This window comes from Crinia signifera, chromosome 19 (assembly GCF_055691185.1).
Source record: "Crinia signifera chromosome 19, ASM5569118v1, whole genome shotgun sequence".
Taxonomy (NCBI): domain Eukaryota; kingdom Metazoa; phylum Chordata; class Amphibia; order Anura; family Myobatrachidae; genus Crinia; species Crinia signifera.
The window spans coordinates 64,814,152-64,834,950 of NC_139226.1; the positions used below are offsets into that span (position 1 = coordinate 64,814,152).

At 42.7% G+C, this 20,799-nt stretch overlaps 2 protein-coding genes across 3 annotated transcripts in view; one reads left to right on the top strand and one right to left on the bottom strand.

Annotated features, from left to right (window-relative positions):
* Window positions 1–49: 49 nt before the first annotated feature.
* LOC146042620 (GTPase KRas-like) lies at window positions 50–18,257 on the bottom strand. The gene is made up of 5 exons (XM_083162701.1): window positions 18,100–18,257; window positions 13,750–13,880; window positions 10,832–11,010; window positions 1,415–1,574; window positions 50–648 (listed from the first exon to the last, which is right to left on the bottom strand). Exons 2-5 carry the CDS (start codon window positions 13,858–13,860, stop codon window positions 538–540), a joined length of 561 nt encoding a protein of 186 aa, XP_083018827.1. The 5' UTR covers window positions 13,861–13,880; window positions 18,100–18,257; the 3' UTR covers window positions 50–537.
* A 65-nt stretch (window positions 18,258–18,322) lies between these two features.
* LOC146042621 (galanin peptides-like) overlaps window positions 18,323–20,799 on the top strand; it is a 76,126-nt gene continuing 73,649 nt past the window's right edge. Inside the window, exons 1-2 of one of the 2 annotated variants that reach the window (XM_083162702.1) lie at window positions 18,323–18,441; window positions 19,196–19,332. In XM_083162702.1, the coding sequence (XP_083018828.1) occupies window positions 19,207–19,332 (126 nt within the window). In that variant the 5' untranslated portion in view covers window positions 18,323–18,441; window positions 19,196–19,206. The remainder of the gene's footprint in view (window positions 18,442–19,195; window positions 19,333–20,799) is intronic. The other variant, XM_083162703.1, reaches the window with a different exon arrangement.

The following is a 20,799-nucleotide window of genomic DNA, read 5'->3' on the forward strand; positions in this document are numbered from 1 at the left end:
TTTTAAATAGTTTAACTGCACCAAAAACAAAAAAAAAACCCTGACAGTATTCGTTATTAAAATTCTTTATTTCTTACTAGCATGTCTTCATGACTCGGTTTCATCACATTTATAAAAAAAAAAAAAGAAAAAAAAAAATTTCTAGAATTTTTTTTTCTTGCCCATTTAAAATACAGTGGACTGGTTCCAGGTTTATTAAAATGATTTCACAGGCAGAAGTCAGGGCATCTTTCACACATGAGGGGAGGTCCTGGCAGGTACAGAAGTTATTGCAATAGTCTGTTTAATAAACATTTGGGCATGTTTTTCTTTTTATTTCTATACAAGAATTTTCTGTAGACAGAAACCCCCACCACCCACTCCCAAATCTGGGATATGCATTTTCTATAATAAAAACAAATTATTGAAGGGAATCTTGACTTTCTTGGCAATTATTTCCACTCCACTGCATTACTAAAGTCCACGCACCCTGGCTCATTTGAGCTGGCACACAGCTTGTGCTGTCACTAGTGTTGCTCTGGAAGGATGGCACTTGGTTTAAAGAATGACGCACTTCCTCTTGGAAGATTTCTTCTTTTTCCCATTGTTTATCTTCTCTTTGTGCTTGCGAATTTCACGGACCAGGGTGTAGAAAGCATCTTCAACTCCCTTGTTGACCACAAAATTCCAGTAGAAATAAAGAGGGGAGGGGAAGAAAAGGGTTTGGGGAAAATAAGTGAAAAAAAAAAAATGTTAGTGAAGTAAAGAACTGCAATCCCCCTCAGATAATGTCAGTTATTACAGCAACAGGATAGGAAGATCATCTGATCTTACGCAATCCTTCCCACATAGACATTTTCAACTCAAACAACTTAAGGCAGGCATGTCCAAACTATGGCCCTCCAGCTGTTGTGAAACTACAAGTCCCATCATGCGTTGCTACAGTTTTGCTATGAGGGAGAGTTAAAACTGTGGCAAGGCATGCTGGAATGTATAGTCTCACAACAGCTGGAGGGCCATGGTTTGGACATGCCTAACTTAAGGAAACCTAGCAAGCCATACATAGGAGATAAAAAATAAGCTATGATCGGATCTGCCTAGCTGCCCGCCCCAAGGGACTACAGATTGGAATTTAGGTCACATGGGACAATAGGAGATTTCCTCTTACTGTTGTTGCCTGTTAATCACTCCACCCACTGTGCAGTACGTTGCTGCTACCAGCAGGCCTCTACCACCGGCACCTGAATGCTAAGTACTGATGTGCATATGTCTACACACTGAACACACCTGACTGGCATCTGCTGACGTTTTTTTAAAGCATACCAGGACTTCAGCAGGGCCCCTACAATCCATAACACTAATGCAATGCTCACATTTTATATCACATAACATCTGGTTTGTAGATTATGAAATAGGAATGCATACAGGAACTCACCTGTCTGGTTTTGGCAGAGGTTTCTATGAATGGAATCCCATAACTCTTTGCTAGCTCCTGTGCTTGTTTTGTGTCCACTGTCCGTGATGGAAGGTCACATTTGTTACCAACTAATACCATGGGGACATCGTCAGAATCTTTTACTCTGTTGATCTGTTCTCTGGAGAAACAAATTAGAAAACATTGAAAATGTACCAAAAAGGTTAAAACAACCTAAATTAATTTTGGAAATACTCATTTGATTTTGCATTTCAAACAGAAATCAGGGAAAAAAAAGGACCCGTACCAGGCGATTCCCTACTCATGCCTTGGGGAAGATATTACATTTGTAAGAGGAAGGGCTGTGTGGGACATTTTGGAACTCAATATAGCTGTGGACTGTTATCTGTGGATGCCTGTTGACTACTTTACAACTGCTTATATGTCTACTTGCACTCTAGTAGATCATGGAATCTGGAGTCCAGTACGCCCCTATGTATGTTTAGCTGCACTGATTTTTTTTTCTTTTAATTTCATACTTTACCATCCACATTGACTACAATTAGGTACGGTAAAGTGTGATTTGCGCAGTAAGGCACTGTGCTGAAGGATGGCAAGCTAAGGCAGTACATCATCTGGGGTGCCTTAATGTAGGATTGCCATCACCTGTGTTGAACTAGTTAATTGATGAGAAGGGTGTTTCAACACAGGTGACAGCAACCATACAGTCCAGGAACAGATCATATTGTACCTAATGGAATGGGTCATGTTGGAGAATATGTTCTTATAGATTCTGTGTTGCGAAAATAGAACTTTATCCTATCCCCACCGTAATCCCATTGTCCATCACATACATATATGAATATGAGAGAGAGAGAGAGCGCGAGAGAGAGAGCGCGGAGAGAGAGAGCGCGGAGAGAGAGAGCGCGGAGAGAGAGAGCGCGGAGAGAGAGAGCGCGCGAGAGAGAGGCCGGGCCCACCCCCTTTCATGAAGTCGGCGACCCACGCACGCCCCTCTTGTGACACCAGTGGCCCGGGACTGCCCCCAGCTGTGACGTCGGCGGGCCCAGTCCGCCCCCCGGCGCCCTGCCCGCTGACAATCCTAGAGTGAACACTATCAGTTGAATGCTTTAAAAAAAAGAGCAGGAAATGCAGATAAGAAATTAATGCACCTATAGTCTATATGATGAATCAATCACCTATTTGTGCCACAAGTATCACTAGGCTTCAGAGGAAGGACAAGAAGTCCAAAGTGCATTAAGCTGGTAATATTGTGGCAGGTGGAAAAAGGCACAGTGTGAGACCTCTCTCCATACCTTGGTAGTCAGTCCCCCTCCAAGTATCTGGGACTTAGGACTGCCTGAGACAGTTTGTGTTAGAGTTAGCCACAGCAAAGAGCAGATCTTCTACATCTCCCGTTGGTGATTCAAGCTGGTTTTATATGTTTCAATGTGATAGCAATGTGTAAAAAAAAAACCTGTCAAAAAGGTGCTGCAATATTCTCTCTTTTTCTCTGTTGGAGAAAGTTTATTATATGGATTATAAGATTCCTTGTTCCTTAATATGTTGGACATCATTTAACCACCATTTTTGTGTAAGCGCCATAATTGTTTGCCGATATATATTTTTGTATTTTTGTTGCAGGAGCCACCACAGCTGCTCCTGATTTGCAGCAGTGTTTTCAAATAGCAGCGGACTTGCCTGGCCAAGCGCACCAGTCTGCCCAGCCAGGGGAATGCTGGGCAACAGGGTGCACTTTGCTTGGCAGAGCACCCCAAAAAACAGTGCTTGGGAGAACACTGCACTAGACAATTTGTCATTCCAATATCATCCAAGTGTGTAAACGGCCTAAGAGCAGCATTTGCAAGCTGGTGCTTTGAATCAGCAACAGAATTGTACAAAGCAAAAGGTTTGTTATATTCTAAGAGAAAAAATAAAATAAAAAATATGGAGGGGGCTTGGAATAGCTTACGAGATGAAGCATACCATATCACCTGTAAGTCACAGTTTAGGTAGTGTGATAGCATAAGCATGCATATCATCCACTGACCCCAGATCACTAGTGTTTATTGATGTTACCAAAGTAGCTAGACTATACTAAAATGTATACGGATAAACTATGTTCAGATTCAGCAAAGTTGAATAGACGTTACTTCATAAAACAGATGGACAACACAAAACATGATGTGAAAGGAGCCCACACGTTTATGGCAAAGAAGTGAAGTATTCTGCAATGACCGATTCAATTGCCTGTTCTCAACTCGACTGAGCATGCATTTCACTTCCCGAAGACAAAACTAAAAGGCAGAAAGACCCATTAACTAAATAACAACGTTAAGATGTAAAAAAAAAACAGCAAAAAAACATTTCAGTAGTTTTGTTTAACAATTGCATCTCCATCGTTTAAAATCACATCCACTGGTGCGCATTAGAAACAAATTGACTTATTATTGGTATGCATACTGTACATCTTTATACAGAAGATAGATATCATTTGATTGTTCGATTTGGGCAACAGTCCATCTTCAATATAACTCCAATCTTAGTAAATGTACACTGAAGTGATTCTCTATAATGATATGAAACTATTTGCTGTATTCACCATCATTTATTTTAACTATAACCTTCCCAAAACCCAGAGGGAATTATGAAAATAAATAAATAGTGGATTATACTTACGATAATTCCTTTTCTTCGGAATACTTCCTGGCAGCCATAACATTAGGTTTTAACCCCTCCTCCTTCTAGACAGGTACGTTTTTTGCCTAGGATCCGCCCTCACCACTTATATAAGCATGCTCCACCCTGTTACCCTCAGTCTTTGAAAGTCTCCTCCCTTGATCCTAGGGAAAAAAAACACAGAAGAGGGTGGGAAATCATAGGCTGCCATGAAGTATTCAGAAGAAAATAAATTATCTTAAGTATAATCCGCTATTTACTTCTTCCTACTTCATGGCAGCCATAACATTGGGACATACCAAAGCATAATAAAGGGTGGGCTACAATACCTTATGCCATTACATGGCTCAGAATACGCTCTCCGGAATGTTTATGATTCCCATTCAGGGCGTAACGTTTCGTAAATGTATGCATCGAAGACCATGTTGCTGCCACACAGATCTCCTTGACTGATACCCAGGCCTCTTTTGCCCAGGCAACCGCCATTGCTCTTGTAGAAATGTGCTTTAATCATATTGGGAACTTCTCTTCCCACTTTCTTGTATGCAAATGATATAATTTCCTTGATCCATCTGGAAATGGTCTGCTTCGATGGAGACAATCCTTTCTTAGCTCCCATCGTAATGACAAATAATGACTTGGATTTCCTGAAACTCTTAACTCTTTAAGTAAATAGAAACAGCTCTAACAATATCTAAAAGTATGTAATCGTTTTTCCCTTGAGTTCTGGATAAAATGATGGCTGAATTATTTCTTGATTGATATGAAAAGGACACCACTTTTGGAAGAAATTGAGGATTAGTTCTAAGTACCAATCTATCCTGAAAGAGCATATAGAGCAAGGGAAAGCACAGAATGTCCGGTGTGGTGCACCTTGGAAGAAAATATACAGTAAAATGTAACTTTTAATGGAGGATGTTTAAAAGGTTGCGAACATAAAAACACACTAACAAACAGATACACATAAATTGTGGTTTAAAAGAGGAAAAATTCCTCATGCAGTGTGTCACAAATTAATTGTACAAATAATGGTAGACAATTTTCACATTTGTTTCCTGGTGTGTATACACCACGGAGAACCCCACTTATAAGAAGTTTTACTGTAACATTCAGGAACAGTTGTGCTTCACGTGTAACCCTGGAGTGAGATCTACCATGAGATCGGGTTTGCGTATATCAACACAGTCTGTAGCAATTGTAGCGTCAATTACCGGTATGGATCGGTCCTGACGAAGCTCTTGCGAAGCGTGCGCCGACCGCTCGCAGTGTGTCCCCCCTACTCCCTTCCCCACTTACCATTGTATTTTGATTTATGTGGTTGCGCCGAACGGGTCTCCGTCGCATACGGAAACCCGCTGCTCATCGATCAGGGTGTGACGGCCGTCACCTGACTTTAGCAGCACATCGATACCTCTGAGGCCGTGCAAGGGCACATACCTCAGATGCGCCTCATAGACAGAGTTTAGGCAGCTCTCTGAGACACGGGTGACGGAGATGCTCTCTACACTCTACACTTGGAATTATCCCCATACCGGTCTCTAGCCTCTCTTAAATATTTAAGCGCATATTCTGAACCCGACCTGATATTGGATCTTATTATCCAGGGTTCTCCCAGAAAGTTGCAACCATTTTATAATTAATTTTTGTGTAAATATTCAAGCAATTGAGCCACACTGGTGATTGACGCAATAGTTGCCACAGACTGTGTTGATATACGTGAAACCCGATCTCATGGTAGATCTTATTCTAGGGTCACACGTGAAACACAACTGTTCCTGAATTCTACAGTGAAACTTTTTTAAGTGAGGTTCTCCGTGGTACATACACACCAGGAGATAAATGTAATAAACCTCAGATGCGCCTCAGAGACAGAACTTGAGCGATTGTTGGAGACACGGGTACCGGAGACGTTCTCCACACCCTACACTTGGAATTATCCCAATATCAGTCTTCAGCCTCTCTGTCAAACATTTGAACGCACATTTTGAACTCGATCCTACATTGGATCTTATGATCTAGGGTTCTCCCTTAAATAAGTCGCAACTATTTATAAGTTATTTTTGTGTTAATATCCAATCAACCGATCCATACCGGTAATTGACGCTACAATTGCTACAGACTGTGTTGATATACGCAAACCCGATCTCATGGTAATCTCACTCCAGGGTTACACGTGAAGCACAACTGTTCCTGAAAGTTACAGTAAAACTTCTTATAAGTGGGGTTCTCCGTGGTGTATACACACCAGGAGACAAATGTGAAAATTGTCTACCATTATTTGTACAATTAATTTGGGACACACTGCATGAGGAATTTTTCCTCTTTTAAACCACAATTTATGTGTATCTGTTTGTTAGTGTGTTTTTATGTTCGCAACCTTTTAAACATCCTCCATTAAAAGTTACATTTTACTGTATATTTTCTTCCAAGGTGCACCACACCGGACATTCTGTGCTTTCCCTTGCTCTATATGCTCAAAATTTATGTCCTATGGTAGCACACCCTCACAGGTTTATTTGAGTGAATTTCACACACAATAACCTATACAAGGGTCCACCTGAACGAAATAATACTATATTCTCCTGTGCGACTGGTACAAACCTTTGCTCTGTCTATCCTGAAAGAACTTCAGATAAGGTTTCTGGGCCCAAAGCACCTGAAGTTCACTTACTCTTTTAGCTGAAGTGACCGCAACAGGAACACAATGGTTCAAATGGTGGTGACATAAGGACATTTAATACCAAGTTGAGTTCCCATTGGGGAAAAAAAACTGATCTGACTTGAGGCATCATCCTCTCAATAACCTGACAGAACCTTTTTATGAGTTCATTGTCCGCCAATCTTTTATCCAAGAATACACTAAGAGCTGAGATATGCACTTTAAGCGTGGCTACCGCCAGTCCTTTTGAGAATCCCTCACATAAAAACGGCAAAATATGTGGAATACCAGCCATAGGGGCATGACTTTTTCCCATCTGGAAAAAAATTCCCAAATTCTATAGTACACTTTTGAAGATACCTTCTTCCTAGCTTGAAACAGAACCTCCACTTCTGGTGACAACTCTTTGTTCTTTAATATTCTCCTCTTAACCGCCAAGCCATCAAATTTAGTTTTTGAGGATCCGGGTAATGGAGCGGCCCCTGATCATTCCTGGACGAAATAGCAATTGCATTGGATCCTCCACTGTCATTTTCTGCACAAGAGGAAACCACGGAGGAAACCACGGTCTTCGTGGCCAATATGGAAGTATAATTACCACCTGGGCTTTCTCTTCCCTGATCTTTTTGAGAACTCTGGGAATTCGAGCAAATGGGGGAAATATGTACGCTAGATTGAATTCCTATCTCTGGGACAGAGCATCTACTCCTGCGGACCCCTGCATTCTGTCTTGAGAAGAATTGTGGAAGCTTCTTGTTGCCGAAAGATGCCATCCTGTCTATTTCTGGCGTGCCGAACCTCTTGATTACTTGATGGAATAAGGACTCCTCCAGTTCCCATTCTCCTGGTAAAACTTGGTTTCTGCTTAAAAAATCTGCTAGAATGTTGTCCTTTCCCGGAACGAAGAAGGCTTATGGAAAATATAATGACTTAGACAGAAGTCATTATATTTTCTTTTAGGAGTACAATGCTTCTTGTACCCCCTTGTTTGTTTATGTACGTGACCATGGCTATATTGTCTGAAAATATCCTTAGATGGGAGTGTGAGACTTCTGTGTTGAATTGACGTATCGCTAGCCACACTGTTCTTAATTTTCTTTGATTGGAAGACATTTGACTTTCCCTTAGAGACCAAATTCCTTGACAGGATTTTGTCTGCATATGACCCCCCCATTCAAACGAACTTGCATCTGTCGCGAAAATTAGAAATTGCGGATTTTCTAAAGGTGTAGCCCCTCAGAGGCAAACTCTTGCTGTCCCACCAATTTAGGGACTCTTACTCATTGCGAAACTTTCACCCAATAGGACATTGGTTACAGTACATATTTTATCATTTCCATCTGAAAAGGACGCATCATCCATCTCGCCCAAGGCACTATGTCTATAGTTGAAGACATCATCCCTAACAGACTTGTTGCCGTTCTTAACTAACTCATTTTGGACTGGACCAACGAGATTAACATTTTTGCTCATCTTTCTTTGGACAATGAAATCTGGAATTTTCTTGAATTCAAGAGTACTCCTAGAAACTGAACCGTCTGTGCTGGAACTAGATGACTTTTCTTCCAGTTGATTAACCAGCCATGGTCTTGCAGACATTGGATTACACTTTCTGCGGCCACTGAAGCCTCTTCTTTCGAGCTTCCTGTAATCAGTAAATCATTTAGATAGGCCCATATTGCTATACCTCTTTTTCTGAGATATGCCAAGAGTGTCACCAATAAAAACTCTTGGGGACGACGTAAGACCGAATGGGAGAAAGGTGAATTGGAAGTGAACCCCCTTATGCAAAATCTGAGGTATTTTCGGTCTGTAATTCTTATCGGAATGTGGAAATATGCGTCTTTCAGATCGACTGAGACTAAATAATCTCCCTTCTTCATTCCTAAGAGAATAGTTTTCATTGTCTCTTCTCTTCCATATTCTGCTGTTTAAATCTCTTAGGTCTAGAATAGTACAGAATCCACCCGTTGCTTTTGGTACCACAAAAATATGGGTGTAAAAATCCGTTCCTTCTTCCGATCTAGGCACTCTTTCCACTGCCTCGGAATTGACCAGCTCCCTTAAACTTTGATCCAGAGGTAAACTTTCTTCCAGAAACAATGGAATTTTTTAAATAAAAAATAAACAGAGGGTAACTACTTCCAGTGACCACTTGTCCTGAATAGTTTGTGCCCAGGTTGTTGCAAACTTCCTGAGTCTTCCTGCTACTGGACCCGTTACCCCAGTTTGAGCACCGTCACTGTCTTTGGGACCCTCTTCTTCCAGATTGACGAAAAAATGCCCTTCAAACGGCAAGTTTACCAAATGTTTTTTAGAGTGAGTATCTGCCGCCCATGCTTTTACCCACAATGCTCTTCTAGCTATAAATACCAAATGTCATTGATTTTGCAGAAAAATACAACATATCTAGAGAAGCCTCACACATAGTCAATGGCCACTTGAATAGAATCCAGATTTTTACTGATCTGATCTGTTCTCTAGAGACTCTCTCATAAAACATCTTTCTGTAAGGATGAACACCATAATCGGAGTGCCCTGGATACAGAGGCAATAGCTAAGCCAGATATTAATGCTATAGAACTAGAAATGTGAAGCCTCTTGAATGCACTCTCCATCTTTTTCTCCATAGCGTCCTTAAGGGATGCCCCCTCTTCTACAGGAATGGTAGTTTTTGTAGTGATTTCGGCTACCGCCGCATCAACTTTAGGGATAGAGCACCATTTAAGAAACTCCTCATCTTGAAAGGGGTACATCCTATCCACTCTTTTGCAGTTGCCAACACGTTTATCTGCATTAATCCATTACTTTTGTAATGCTTTCCTGTACACAAAGTAGTGAAGGAAGTATCTACCCTTTTTTACCGGTCTTCAAACAAGGTATCTTTATCATCTTTAATTGGCTCTTTATAATTGATACTTATACAATTTTTTTCAAGACCATTTCAAGAACGGTCCTCTTCGAGAATTATTCCTGACTCAATAGCAGAAAGAGACCCCTCATCCTCAGACATAAATACAGAAGAATAAGTATCCATGTCATGATCAATACTGGTTTGAAATCTAGACCTCTTTCCACTGTTAAGAAATTCCTCCTTAGAAAGGAAAGTCTTTTTCATCCAATTCAATAAATCAGATATTTGTAAAGGTGCATCCAATCCAGGATTAATATCCTTAGAACACTCCTTGCAGACATGCTCTTCCTCTATAGATGTAAACACTTTATCACATGAAAGGCAACTTTTAGAAGTTTTTTCTAAGGGCAGGGCGGCACACTAAAATGAAAACAATAAAGAAAAACTAACCAACTGAATAAGTACAACAAGTAAAAAAACCCAGTCCTCAGAGAGGACCTACTTGGACAGCAGAGTATTACTCTTAGCAGCAGAGGCATCTTCCCTTTACACCAACATGTCTAATGACTGCAACCACAAACAACTCCCATGTGCCTAAATAGCCCACAGGACACCACCTTGCACCCGGAAATGCATCATGTGGAATGCATACAGCCGCCGAGTGAACCGCACCTGATAGGACCCACAGTCCATCATTGCGCCGGAAGTGCGTCACTTGGAACGCAGGATACTGCTGTATGGAACGCACAGCCTCCCGTCCGGCATTCCTGTCGTGCATCCGGAATGCCCAGCACACGTGTCCAGCTCCTGCATGCCTCTCCCGGCCGGCCTCCGCTCCACTACCACCCCGGTAGAATGAAGATGGGAGACCGCAGCACAGGTTTCATTCCAAGCTCAACCTCTGGCCAGGGCTAACAAACTGGGTAAGGTGCCGCCAACCCCATCTACCGTCCAGCCACAGCAGCAACTTGCCTACCGTGAGTAAAAACAATAAACCTATACCTTGCTCTCCAGAGGAGACAGGAAAAAGACTGAGGGTAACAAGGTGGAGCATGCTTATATAAGTGGTGAGGGCGGCTCCTAGGAAAAAAACTTACCTGTCTAGAAGAAGGAGGAGGGGTTAAATCCCAATGTTATGGCTGCCATGAAGAAGGAAGAAGCAACAACCGTGTTCATTCATGATCTACTTAAGGAGCAAGAAATGCTGAAATACAACCACCACAAAGGCTTTGTGTTTGCCTCTAACCTGTAATGGTGGACATCCTCAAAGGACTTTGTGTTATTGATAGCAAAGACACACAGAAATCCCTCTCCGGTTCGCATGTACTGATCCCTCATAGCACTATACTCCTCTTGACCTGCAGTGTCCAGAATGTCCAGGAGACATGTTTCACCATCTATCACAACCTGCTTCCTGTACGAGTCCTGCAATGGTGGAATAGGAGAAGAAAATATAAAATGATATACACTGAAGGAAGGGCACTTGGGGAAGTCCATGATGTGTGGCAATTAAGGGATCATTGTGCAATATCCATTTCATAGAGATCAATTTTAAAATGAAATAGAAATGTCTAGTCTTCTATCCATTTGAAGACCCTTTAATGAAGCTATACATGTAAACTATTGAATGCTAACCAGATTTACAGTGACAATTAGCCCAGTAATGGGTCAGTAAGTATGGGGATACAGCTCACATGGATGTACTGTACGCATAATACAGTAAACGAGGACTTGAACTTAGGGTCTTTAGATCAGAAAAACAACCACGCTCTTGGAGATTTCTAGATTAAAATAGAATTTTATAGTTGGACATGTTGTGCAGAAGGCACACCTTCCCAGAGGCTCTACCATCAGCACAGATGTATTTTCTACAGATGGGGCTGCTCTCATGATTGCCACTAGACCACCATCTGCAGGTTTCTGGTGGATGACGATCCGGTGGACAGGGACTAGACAGGACATGGCCGAGAATGTGGTGCGTGAGTGTCTCGACGTGCGCATGCCCCATTCTGATGGACAGGGCACGGCGGTAATCGCGCCGGGAGCTGCTCGGATGAAAGCGGCTGCATCTGTAGAACACTGGATTTGCATTCATCTCTGAATCAGGTCCAATGCCAGGAGGTTCACGTCATCAGCTTATGGCAAACGTCTGCCTATTCCAACCACCATGATTAACCTAGCAATACAAGTCTAAACCTACATGGCTACATGATTAATGTGTGTGTGTCCAATTTATGCCACTTTGGGGCAGCGCCTAACTGATTTTTCAAACAACCTGTAACATGGCAGTTATGAGCCAATTGGTTGGTACTTTATCTTTCTTCACTTTATCACTCGCCGTGGCTTAGACCATCCTAAAACGTCCGCATAGGTTTCATTAACTATAGGATGTACTGTTATAGCCCACACAGAGGATACAAAAAAGGGAACTTGTGTATTATCACGGCGCCCCCGATATTAAGTCGCACGATTTTTAATCGCATCGTATGCCATACATCCGATGCACAGCGATGCGATTTAAGCCCCCTATACTATTTTAAATTGTATAAGCACCCTAATGGGTGCTTACAATGTTAAATGCACCCCACAACACCCCCAGTATGAACGCCAACCCGAAGCGTGGCGAGCCCCTTGAGGGGACGCGTATTACTTTATATGTATTCCGCGTCCGCTCGCCACACTATATAAAATCAACTCCATACCAACGTGGATAGTGGGGGTATGAAAAGGTCGGATGACGCGTACCGCTGCCCCTCGCGGGCTCGCCACGCTTCGGGTTCACGTTCATAGTGGGGGTGCATTTAACATTGTATGCCCAAATTAGGGTGCTTATACAATTTAAAATTGCATAGCATTGTATGGCATTGTATGCGATATACAATGCTATACAATTTTAACATTGTATGACATCGGGGGGAAATCTCTTCGCATTGCATACCATCGCATGCCTGATGGTCTGCGATGCGATGGGCGCCGTGATAGTACACAAGTACCCAAAAAAGCAGCTGCTACATAATGTAACCATAAAAAGCATATTCTTTCTAAAAAAAAAAAAACACTAGGCGCATGAAAATTGAGGACACCGGTAAAACGAGGGCTGTTTAAACAATGAGTGCCAAGTGAATTTGTCAAAATAGGTATGAATATTGGCAAGCAAACATTTGTATTCATTGTAATGAGTTGTAATGTTTTATATTGTACTTATAACCACGCTGTAAATGTAGTGAGCAGCTTCCCATATTAATTAAAAATTAATGACTGTCAAAGTGTTGTTAGGCGCACTCTTTTGTAAGTATTAAAAACAATATGTGTAATAGAGTAAAAAAAAATAAAAAAAGTGCTAAACTTTATTCGCTGCCAAACAGAAAAAAGGCTTTTTTTTTATGTTTACACTCTTTTGAGTGATATTTGGTTTAGCTGTGGATTAAATTCAGATAGCTCCACTTACCCTAACTTTCCCTACCTGGGCCCAGGAATTCAATTCGGGGTTTCAGTGTTTTAGCCATCCGTTCCCTCTCAGATGTTCCTTGCAGAGGACTTTCAGCATATCGCTATGCAGTGCAAATAATCACTCAAACATTTAAAAAAATATATATATATATCCTTTTATTCTGTTTGGCAGAGAATAACGTTTAGCATATTTATACATTTTTACTCCATTACATATATTGTTTTTAATATTTGAAATGTTTACCTTATATAGGAAAAAAAATTTTATTTAAATTTATATAACAAATGTGAGCGGCGCTGGCATTTTTAGTGGATATTTTGCACATCTCTCACAAAAACGTTGGCACTCAAAGGGGTTATATGCGTACATAAAATGGCAATGTGCTACTTTGGAAAATTATGCTCCAAGAATATAATAACCATATATACTCGAGTATAAGCCTACTTTTTCAGAACATTATTTATGCTGAAAAAGCCCCCCTCGGCTTATACTCGAGTGAGGGTCCCATTTGAGTCAATACATTTTCCCAGTTTTTTGTTGTAAAATTAGGTGCCTCGGCTTATATTCGGATCGACTTATACTCGAGTATATACGGTATTGAGCTTTGGAGACTGTTTATCAAGCAGAAATGATCAAAGGTAGAACCACAAACTTTTAGGACCACTGCACCCCACAAGGATCTTTCCGAAAGAAACAATAGCTACTTGACTCACCTCAATAGTGGGATCGTACTCATCAACAAAGTGGTTCTGTATGAGCTGGATGGTCAGAGCGCTCTTGCCCACGCCTCCAGCACCGACCACAACAAGTTTATATTCAGTCATTTCACTTACACAGATCCTGCCTGGAAAAAAAAAAAAGAAGATGAGTCTTCAGTTAGCAACTTGATCGTATAGGCCAGATTCTGAGTCTGATACAGTGGCACCCATGACCGAGTGCTCTGCTGGTTGCACATTATGAAAATACAGCTACAAGCCCTTTACTGGTGTATAGTCATGCATCTGAATGTGCAAGTATAGAGACATGTACTGAGCATATTTAAAACACCAACAATATTTTTTTAAACAAATAATGCTTAACTCCATGAATCAGTAAGTCTAGGCATTGGGACAGATTCAATATCAGATCAATCGTGTTTAAAGCAGTATTTACTAAAATCTGGTACTCCGGTCCATGTTTTCAGGGTTTGAAACTGAACCATCCAAAAATAGACTGTTTCCAGACAAAAATCCTGAAAACAAGAGCTGTAAGCAATGTGTTTAGAGGTGCCTTTGTAATGCATAGTCACTGACATCAAACATTTAAAAGGAAACACCACTGTTTTGGAACTGCTAACTGATTAGTTTATCAAATATTCTATTTTCAAATACTAATTATCAGTGTTCTCCTCAGGGTCTTTTGGATGGGCTTACAGATAAATAGGAGGTTATGATATAGCCCTATTCAATGACATAAATGTACTAGAACTAAGGAATGATGTAAGGATTCTTTAATAAAGTTTTGGTTTTATTATGCCAATTTGTGGAGAATGGAGTGGGGGGGTGGGGGGGAAATCGTTGGGCTGAAAAACACTAAGTGCATACACACTGAGCATTTTTCCCCAGGGTTGATGACTTTCCCATAGCAGGACGCTATGAGCCATCTACTCCCTTGCTCATTTGCTGGGTAATACTGATGTGGGAACGTGCATCATGGCTCATCACTGCCCCATATACACTGTGCGAATTTTGAGCTAAAGGGTGCTCAAACAAGTAAACTGAGCGGCATTCAGCTGAATGTCTCCCATTGTGTATGGGCCTTTGAGGCCCATATTCTATCCTTCCTCTGTGGGGGTCGTGGACCCCCAAAAGGGAGAATGGCCGGTGGTCGTCAGGTCCCCGTGTGTCGGGATTTTGACTGTTGGGACCCGACGTCGGGTAAATGACTGTCGGGACCCTGTCCGGCACCTCAGTGGAGCAGATGGAGGGAGCGGCCAGTCAGCCGGGGTGTTCTGCTGAGCTGTATGGCTGGGGAGAAGTAATCTTTGCAGCGTGCGAGCGAGGCAGGGGGAGGGAGCCCCGTGGTCAGCCAGGCTGAAAGTGTCTAATCTTTCAACCCGGGGGCCGTACAACCTAGCGATGCTGGCTGAAAAGCCATCCATCATTGCTAGACGTGCTGGTACAATCAGCTGATGACCCTCCTCGCTAGCAATGATGTGGAACCAATCATCATTGCTAGTTGGCCGCCGCTGGGGCATACACACTAGGCGATTTTCACCAAAAAAAATCGCTCAAAACAGCCAAAATGAGTGGCGAGATGGTCCATTACATCAAAATCATTTTGTAGAAACTGGTTGGTTAAACCTATTCTTATAGTATTAAGTTGGTAATTATTGTTCTAGAAAAGGTCCTTTGTTTTCTGAACAATTATGTACTTTGCGTTTATGAACATTATATTAAAATTTACTTATTAACGCCAATTTGTTTTTGGACACTTTCTGTGGATATATTTTTTTAGTGGTAGTACAATTTTTCCTGTTTTAATAATGGCAATAACTGTATGCTGGGATAGACTTAATGGAGGTTTTAGGCACTGGACACAATGCCTTTTTGCAGATGACACAAAGGTATGCAACAGGGTAGCTATAGTGTTCATTCTTGAACCCGCTATCTTTTAAAACCCATGCAGTTCCTCTTCCCCGCCTGGGGTGTCGCTGTCTTCTGTGATGTTTCTAGCACAGGTCTAGTTTGCATGTCAGTGCTGATATACAGAACACACTGTGCTAGAAGCACTACAGCAGACAGTGACACCCCATGCAGGGAAGAGGAACTGCGTGGGTTTTAAAAGATCGCGGGTGCTAGAATGAACACTAAAATACACCAGGAGGGGTAAAACAAATGATTGATGATCTAGGTAGATTAGAGGAATGGTCAAGAGCATGGCAACTACCGTTTAATGCCAAGAAATGCAAAATCAAAAACGAATTACCGTCAACCAAAAATTGTGTGTAAACCTGGTGATATCTCTAGCAACATGTGCTACGCCAATGAAGGACAGTGAGTTGTTATTCCTTCATTAGCATAGTACAGGATGCAAATAAAAATCAGATTTGATTTGCAGCACATTAGATGTACTAAGCGTGAAATGTGATGTCATAACTGCCATGTCATACCTGTAGGCCGTGTTTGAAAAAATTCAGGAGCCAGGTAAAGCGATAGCGCACCAGCCAATCAGCTGTGTTTGAAAAATGACAGCTAGGAGCTGAATGGCCGATGCGTTATCACCTTCCACTTAAGGCTTAAATCATTTGCCCCAATATGAGATAATAGTTTAAAAGAGCATATAGATGTAACTATAGCCAACACTTATTTAGTTCCAGTTATTTATATAGCACACACTTATTCCAAAGTACTTTACTTTGAACATTCACATTACTCCCTGCCCCAGTGGAGCTTACAATCTTTTTCCTACCACATGTTCATGCACACACATTCATTTTATTTGGGAGCCAATACCCTACCAGTATACATATCTTGTGGGAGGAAACCTTAGGAAAACCCACGCAAGCACGGGTAAAATATACAAGCTCCACGCAGTTAGGGCCATGGTGGGAATCTAACCCATGATCTCATTGCTGTGAGGCCGTAATGCTAACTATTAAGCCATTCGTGCTGCTTAACACTTGGGCACATGAATGTAACTTTTATAATAGTGCGATGTAAAATCTTGTGCTAGTCATGTTGACAGTATTCAAACCCGGGTCATGACTGTTAGGCCAGCCCAACAGTCATGGCCCAGTCCCGTTCACTGCTCGCTCGACTGCTTCTCAGCACGCAGGTCTCGATGTCCCGGCTGCCAAGTGCTGAAAAAGGGGCGTTGCCGCAAGAAACTGCCTTAGATCGTCGAGATCCAGCCCTGACTCAACAATCCACAGCCGTTTTCAGCAAAACAAGCCAGACTGCTTGTTAAGTTGGGCTCATTTTTAGAGATGCCTGTTCAATGCTGTCAGGAAAGACAGCATTGAATAGGCACCCGCTGCTATTTCTCGAATCGGAAATAGTGGCGGGGATTGAAAACCCCTCTAAATGTGGCTTTTGAAATAAAACATTTTGAAATAACCAGGCACTACGTTTTTTTCTTCTCGCTCTGTGTATTTAAACCCATGCATGACTGCATATCATACATTCATGGCACGATTGCCATGCTAATCTATCCTGATTTGATCAGGATCGAATCACACGGCAAGCTAAATGCATTCAATTCATGCAGATTTGGACTATAAAGTGTTGCCTGCACAGTCTGATTTCTATTAGATTTCAATGCCACGGGAGTGCGCATCAGGATCTAATCGGCATCAAACGCGGCTGAAAACTATTCAATGAAGATCCGATTTTGACTATATAAGCAACATTTTTTAATGGAGAGGCAGAATTGTACTGGGTGTACAGGGCAACAGACCCATCAAACCTCACCCACACTCAGGTTGTCCACACCATACCTTTTTGCTTACTGTAGTAAGCATTAATGCACACATTTAAAGTATTAAGAGTACCAAATTACTAATTTCTCTGTGTGCAACTCACCTTAAGCAGTTTTATAATCATATAGTACTAAAGAGAGACATACTACTACCTGAAGTATGGCCACATTGCAGACTAATAATCACTGTTTATAATACCCAGCTGAGCTGAGCATGGTGGGAATTACCCCCGCAGATCAGCACACAGAGGCCAACATACGAACGGTTAGGACGGTAAGAACACTCCTGTTGTCACTGACCTGGAGAGCTTACATTTTGCTTGAGTAGGGGGCAAGCAGGTGACATAAAGGGCAGGCAGACGGGTTACTAAGAGAGTGTAGGGCAAAGACAAACTGTGTACACAACTATAGACCGGATATTACTATAAAACAGAGATCCCCTCGCAGTCGCTGTTGCAATGGGAGGTCACTGTATACCAGGGCTGCTCGGGTCACCCAGAGGGATGCCAGGAAGCAGGTGCCAGCTGATGGCCGGGGGAGGGGTCAGGGAGTAGGCTCTGCCCTCAGCACACACTGCCGGGATCATTGTACAAGGCGACTCTTACCGGGCTGCTCCCCGACTGCCTATCTCTTCTCTTCCTCCTGTCCTCGTTCAGGCTCCCCTCGGGTCACAGCCACTCAAACACTCCCATCGTCCTGCACAGAGAGCCTACACTAGCACACCGGAAGTGCCCACAGCCCCGACTACATGGACGCGCCCAATCACACGCTGACGTTACAGGCTACTTCCTGCCGTGCGTCGATACCAATCAGCTGACGAAAAAATGTGATTGATGTCTGGCAGCCCCGCCCACTCCCAAGTCTCTGGCTCTCTCCCTGGAATCCTGGATCCTTACTTGTCTTGTTGTTTTTTATTTTACTACAAGTTAACTGTGATTTTTGTACGTGTACGTACTGTACGACAGAGGTTCCACTTATTTAGGCCTAAAGGACAGGGGATGACAGGGAGGGGATCAGAATGGTCTCTCAGGAGGATAACTGGATGTTTCTCAGGCACTGTGCAATGAGAGAGAGAATGTCGTAAACATAACATAAGTTCATACTTGCCTACTTGACCCTTTCAATGAGGGAGAAAATGCTCTGTTCCTGGACTTCCCTGGTAATGTATGATTGCCATCACCTCTGGTGAAACACCTTTCGGTACTTGTGTATTATCACGGCGCCCACAGTGTATAGTAAAGTAGCGTGCGGTGCGATCACGTGCGATGCAATGCAATATCGCACCGCCCACGGGCAGAGAGTAGTGATAAATTACATAGGGAAATCGCATCACATCGCACGCAAAAAAAAACGCATGTGATGCGATTTCCCTACGGTGCCGTATGTATGCAAATAGGGCGCTGTGCTAATACACAAGTACCCACCTTTCTTATCAATAAACTAGCTCACCACAGGTGATGGCAATCATACATTATCCGGGAAGTCCAGGAACAGAGCATTTTCTCCCTCATGGAGAGGGTCAGGTATGCAAGTATTTAATCTGTAAATATTTTAGTAGGTTCTCTGGTATCCCCGTACAGGAAATGTGCATTGCAAGGGGGCACATAGTGATTGGGGGACATATCAAAATATTTGCATAACTCAATTGTTTTCCCCGAAAGTTGCCCAGAAATAGTTTTTTTTCTTTTATGATTGAATTAGGTTAAGATGATATGAGACGGATGTTGAGTAGGCTGAAGGACGGAGAGTGGTGTAAGATGCGGCGACACCTGGCCGGAGGCGGGCAACGTTGTGGGCCCTGGTACAGAGATGCAGAGAGTATCATCGGAGACCACCAGGTAAGCCCTGGCCGAAAGGAAGGACCCCCGGCCACCACTGAAACACCCCTGACATCGATTTCGAAGACAGCAGGGATTCCCAGCCTGCAGGCCCCAGCCGAGGAGGACTGCTGGAGCCTGACCCTTCCCAATCAATGTTCCTGCTACAGGCTGCCCAGGTGAACTTAGCACCCCCCCAGAAGGACCCCCAAGGGAGAAGCTGATGGCTTCTGTAACGGGGGGCAGCGGCAGTGGACCTCAGCCCAGAGAGGGCCCAACTATCACCCCCAGCATCACTGAGTCCCCTTCACCTCCTCACTGACTGACTGAATGGCTGCCTGGGTGCTGCGCAGCTCAGTAAATCTATATTGTCCGTGTCCCTCATCGGGATACAGCTAGTGCATATCTGTACGTGTCCTATATCTGTACTGTTCTTTACTTGTCTACCTATCTGGCTGGTGCAATCACCAAGTGATGCCGATGAATGGCTGCCTGGGTGCTGCCGGGGTGCTGTATATGTTCCCCAGGTCCGTGTCCCTCATCAGGATACGTCTAGTGCAGCGGTTCTCAAACTGTGGGTCCTGACCTCAACATGGGGTCGCGACTCCATGTTGCTGACCATCAGGCTGATGACTTTTCTAATCAGTCAGTGATTCAATGAAAAATCTGCTGAGTTGTTATTTTAGATTCATCACATAATTTTTTGCCACCACAATGCTGCCTTGCATGTGCTGTCTGCTGACTACACATGTGATGTGAGGACCTTCTGCAGTAAGTTATTGGGGTCCTGTAATCATTTTTATTGTCTGATGGAGTCCCAGAGCAAATAGTTTGAGGACCCCTGGTCTAGTGCATATCTTTACGTGTTATATCTGTACTGTCACTATTTACTTGTTCCTACCCTGGCTGTTGCACAGCAATCCAAATCTAATTCCTAGTATACGCAAGTATGCCTGGCCTATAAAGCTGAATCTGATACAGTATATTTAAAACTAAAAAAATAGATAACATTAAATGTTTAAAAGTAGTTTCTTTTTTTTCTTTTTTTTAATGGAACATCGTGACTATCACCATCGGAACTTGGATTTCCCCAGCATTGGCTCATCTAAGCAGACATCAGGAATCATATGGGGGAAGGAGATGGGGGGGGGGGACGGAGACATAGACAAAGTCCTGGGACATAACAAGGGTATAATCGGGGGTAACTCTCAGGGTGCATCAGGAATGTCATGTAATAAAATGTTATGTTGTAACAGTCACGTTACCCCATTACAGTTCTTAGGTACAGATGATCTTAGTATACGGGAAGGAGGGAATGACAGAGGAAGAATTCCCGGAACTATGGAGAGGGCAGGCAGTGTGCATGGTGGGGAGGCCTGTAGTGAGTCTATTGAAGGGGAGAGGGGAAAGAGGAAGCTAGTAAAGAATTCAAATGGGTCCTGGGGTGAAACTAATCACAATATTAGAGCCATATCTAAAAATAAACAT

Bases quoted from the DNA above. Each gene is read 5' to 3' on its own strand.
- LOC146042620 (XM_083162701.1), bottom strand. From the start codon at position 13,860: ATGACTGAATATAAACTTGTTGTGGTCGGTGCTGGAGGCGTGGGCAAG. The intron at 1,575-10,831 runs GTTAGAGGCAAA...TTGTTTCTCCAG, and splicing joins GAGGATGTCCACCATTACAG to AGAACAGATCAACAGAGTAA. The intron at 649-1,414 runs GTGAGTTCCTGT...GTGGTCAACAAG, and splicing joins CCTCTGCCAAAACCAGACAG to GGAGTTGAAGATGCTTTCTA.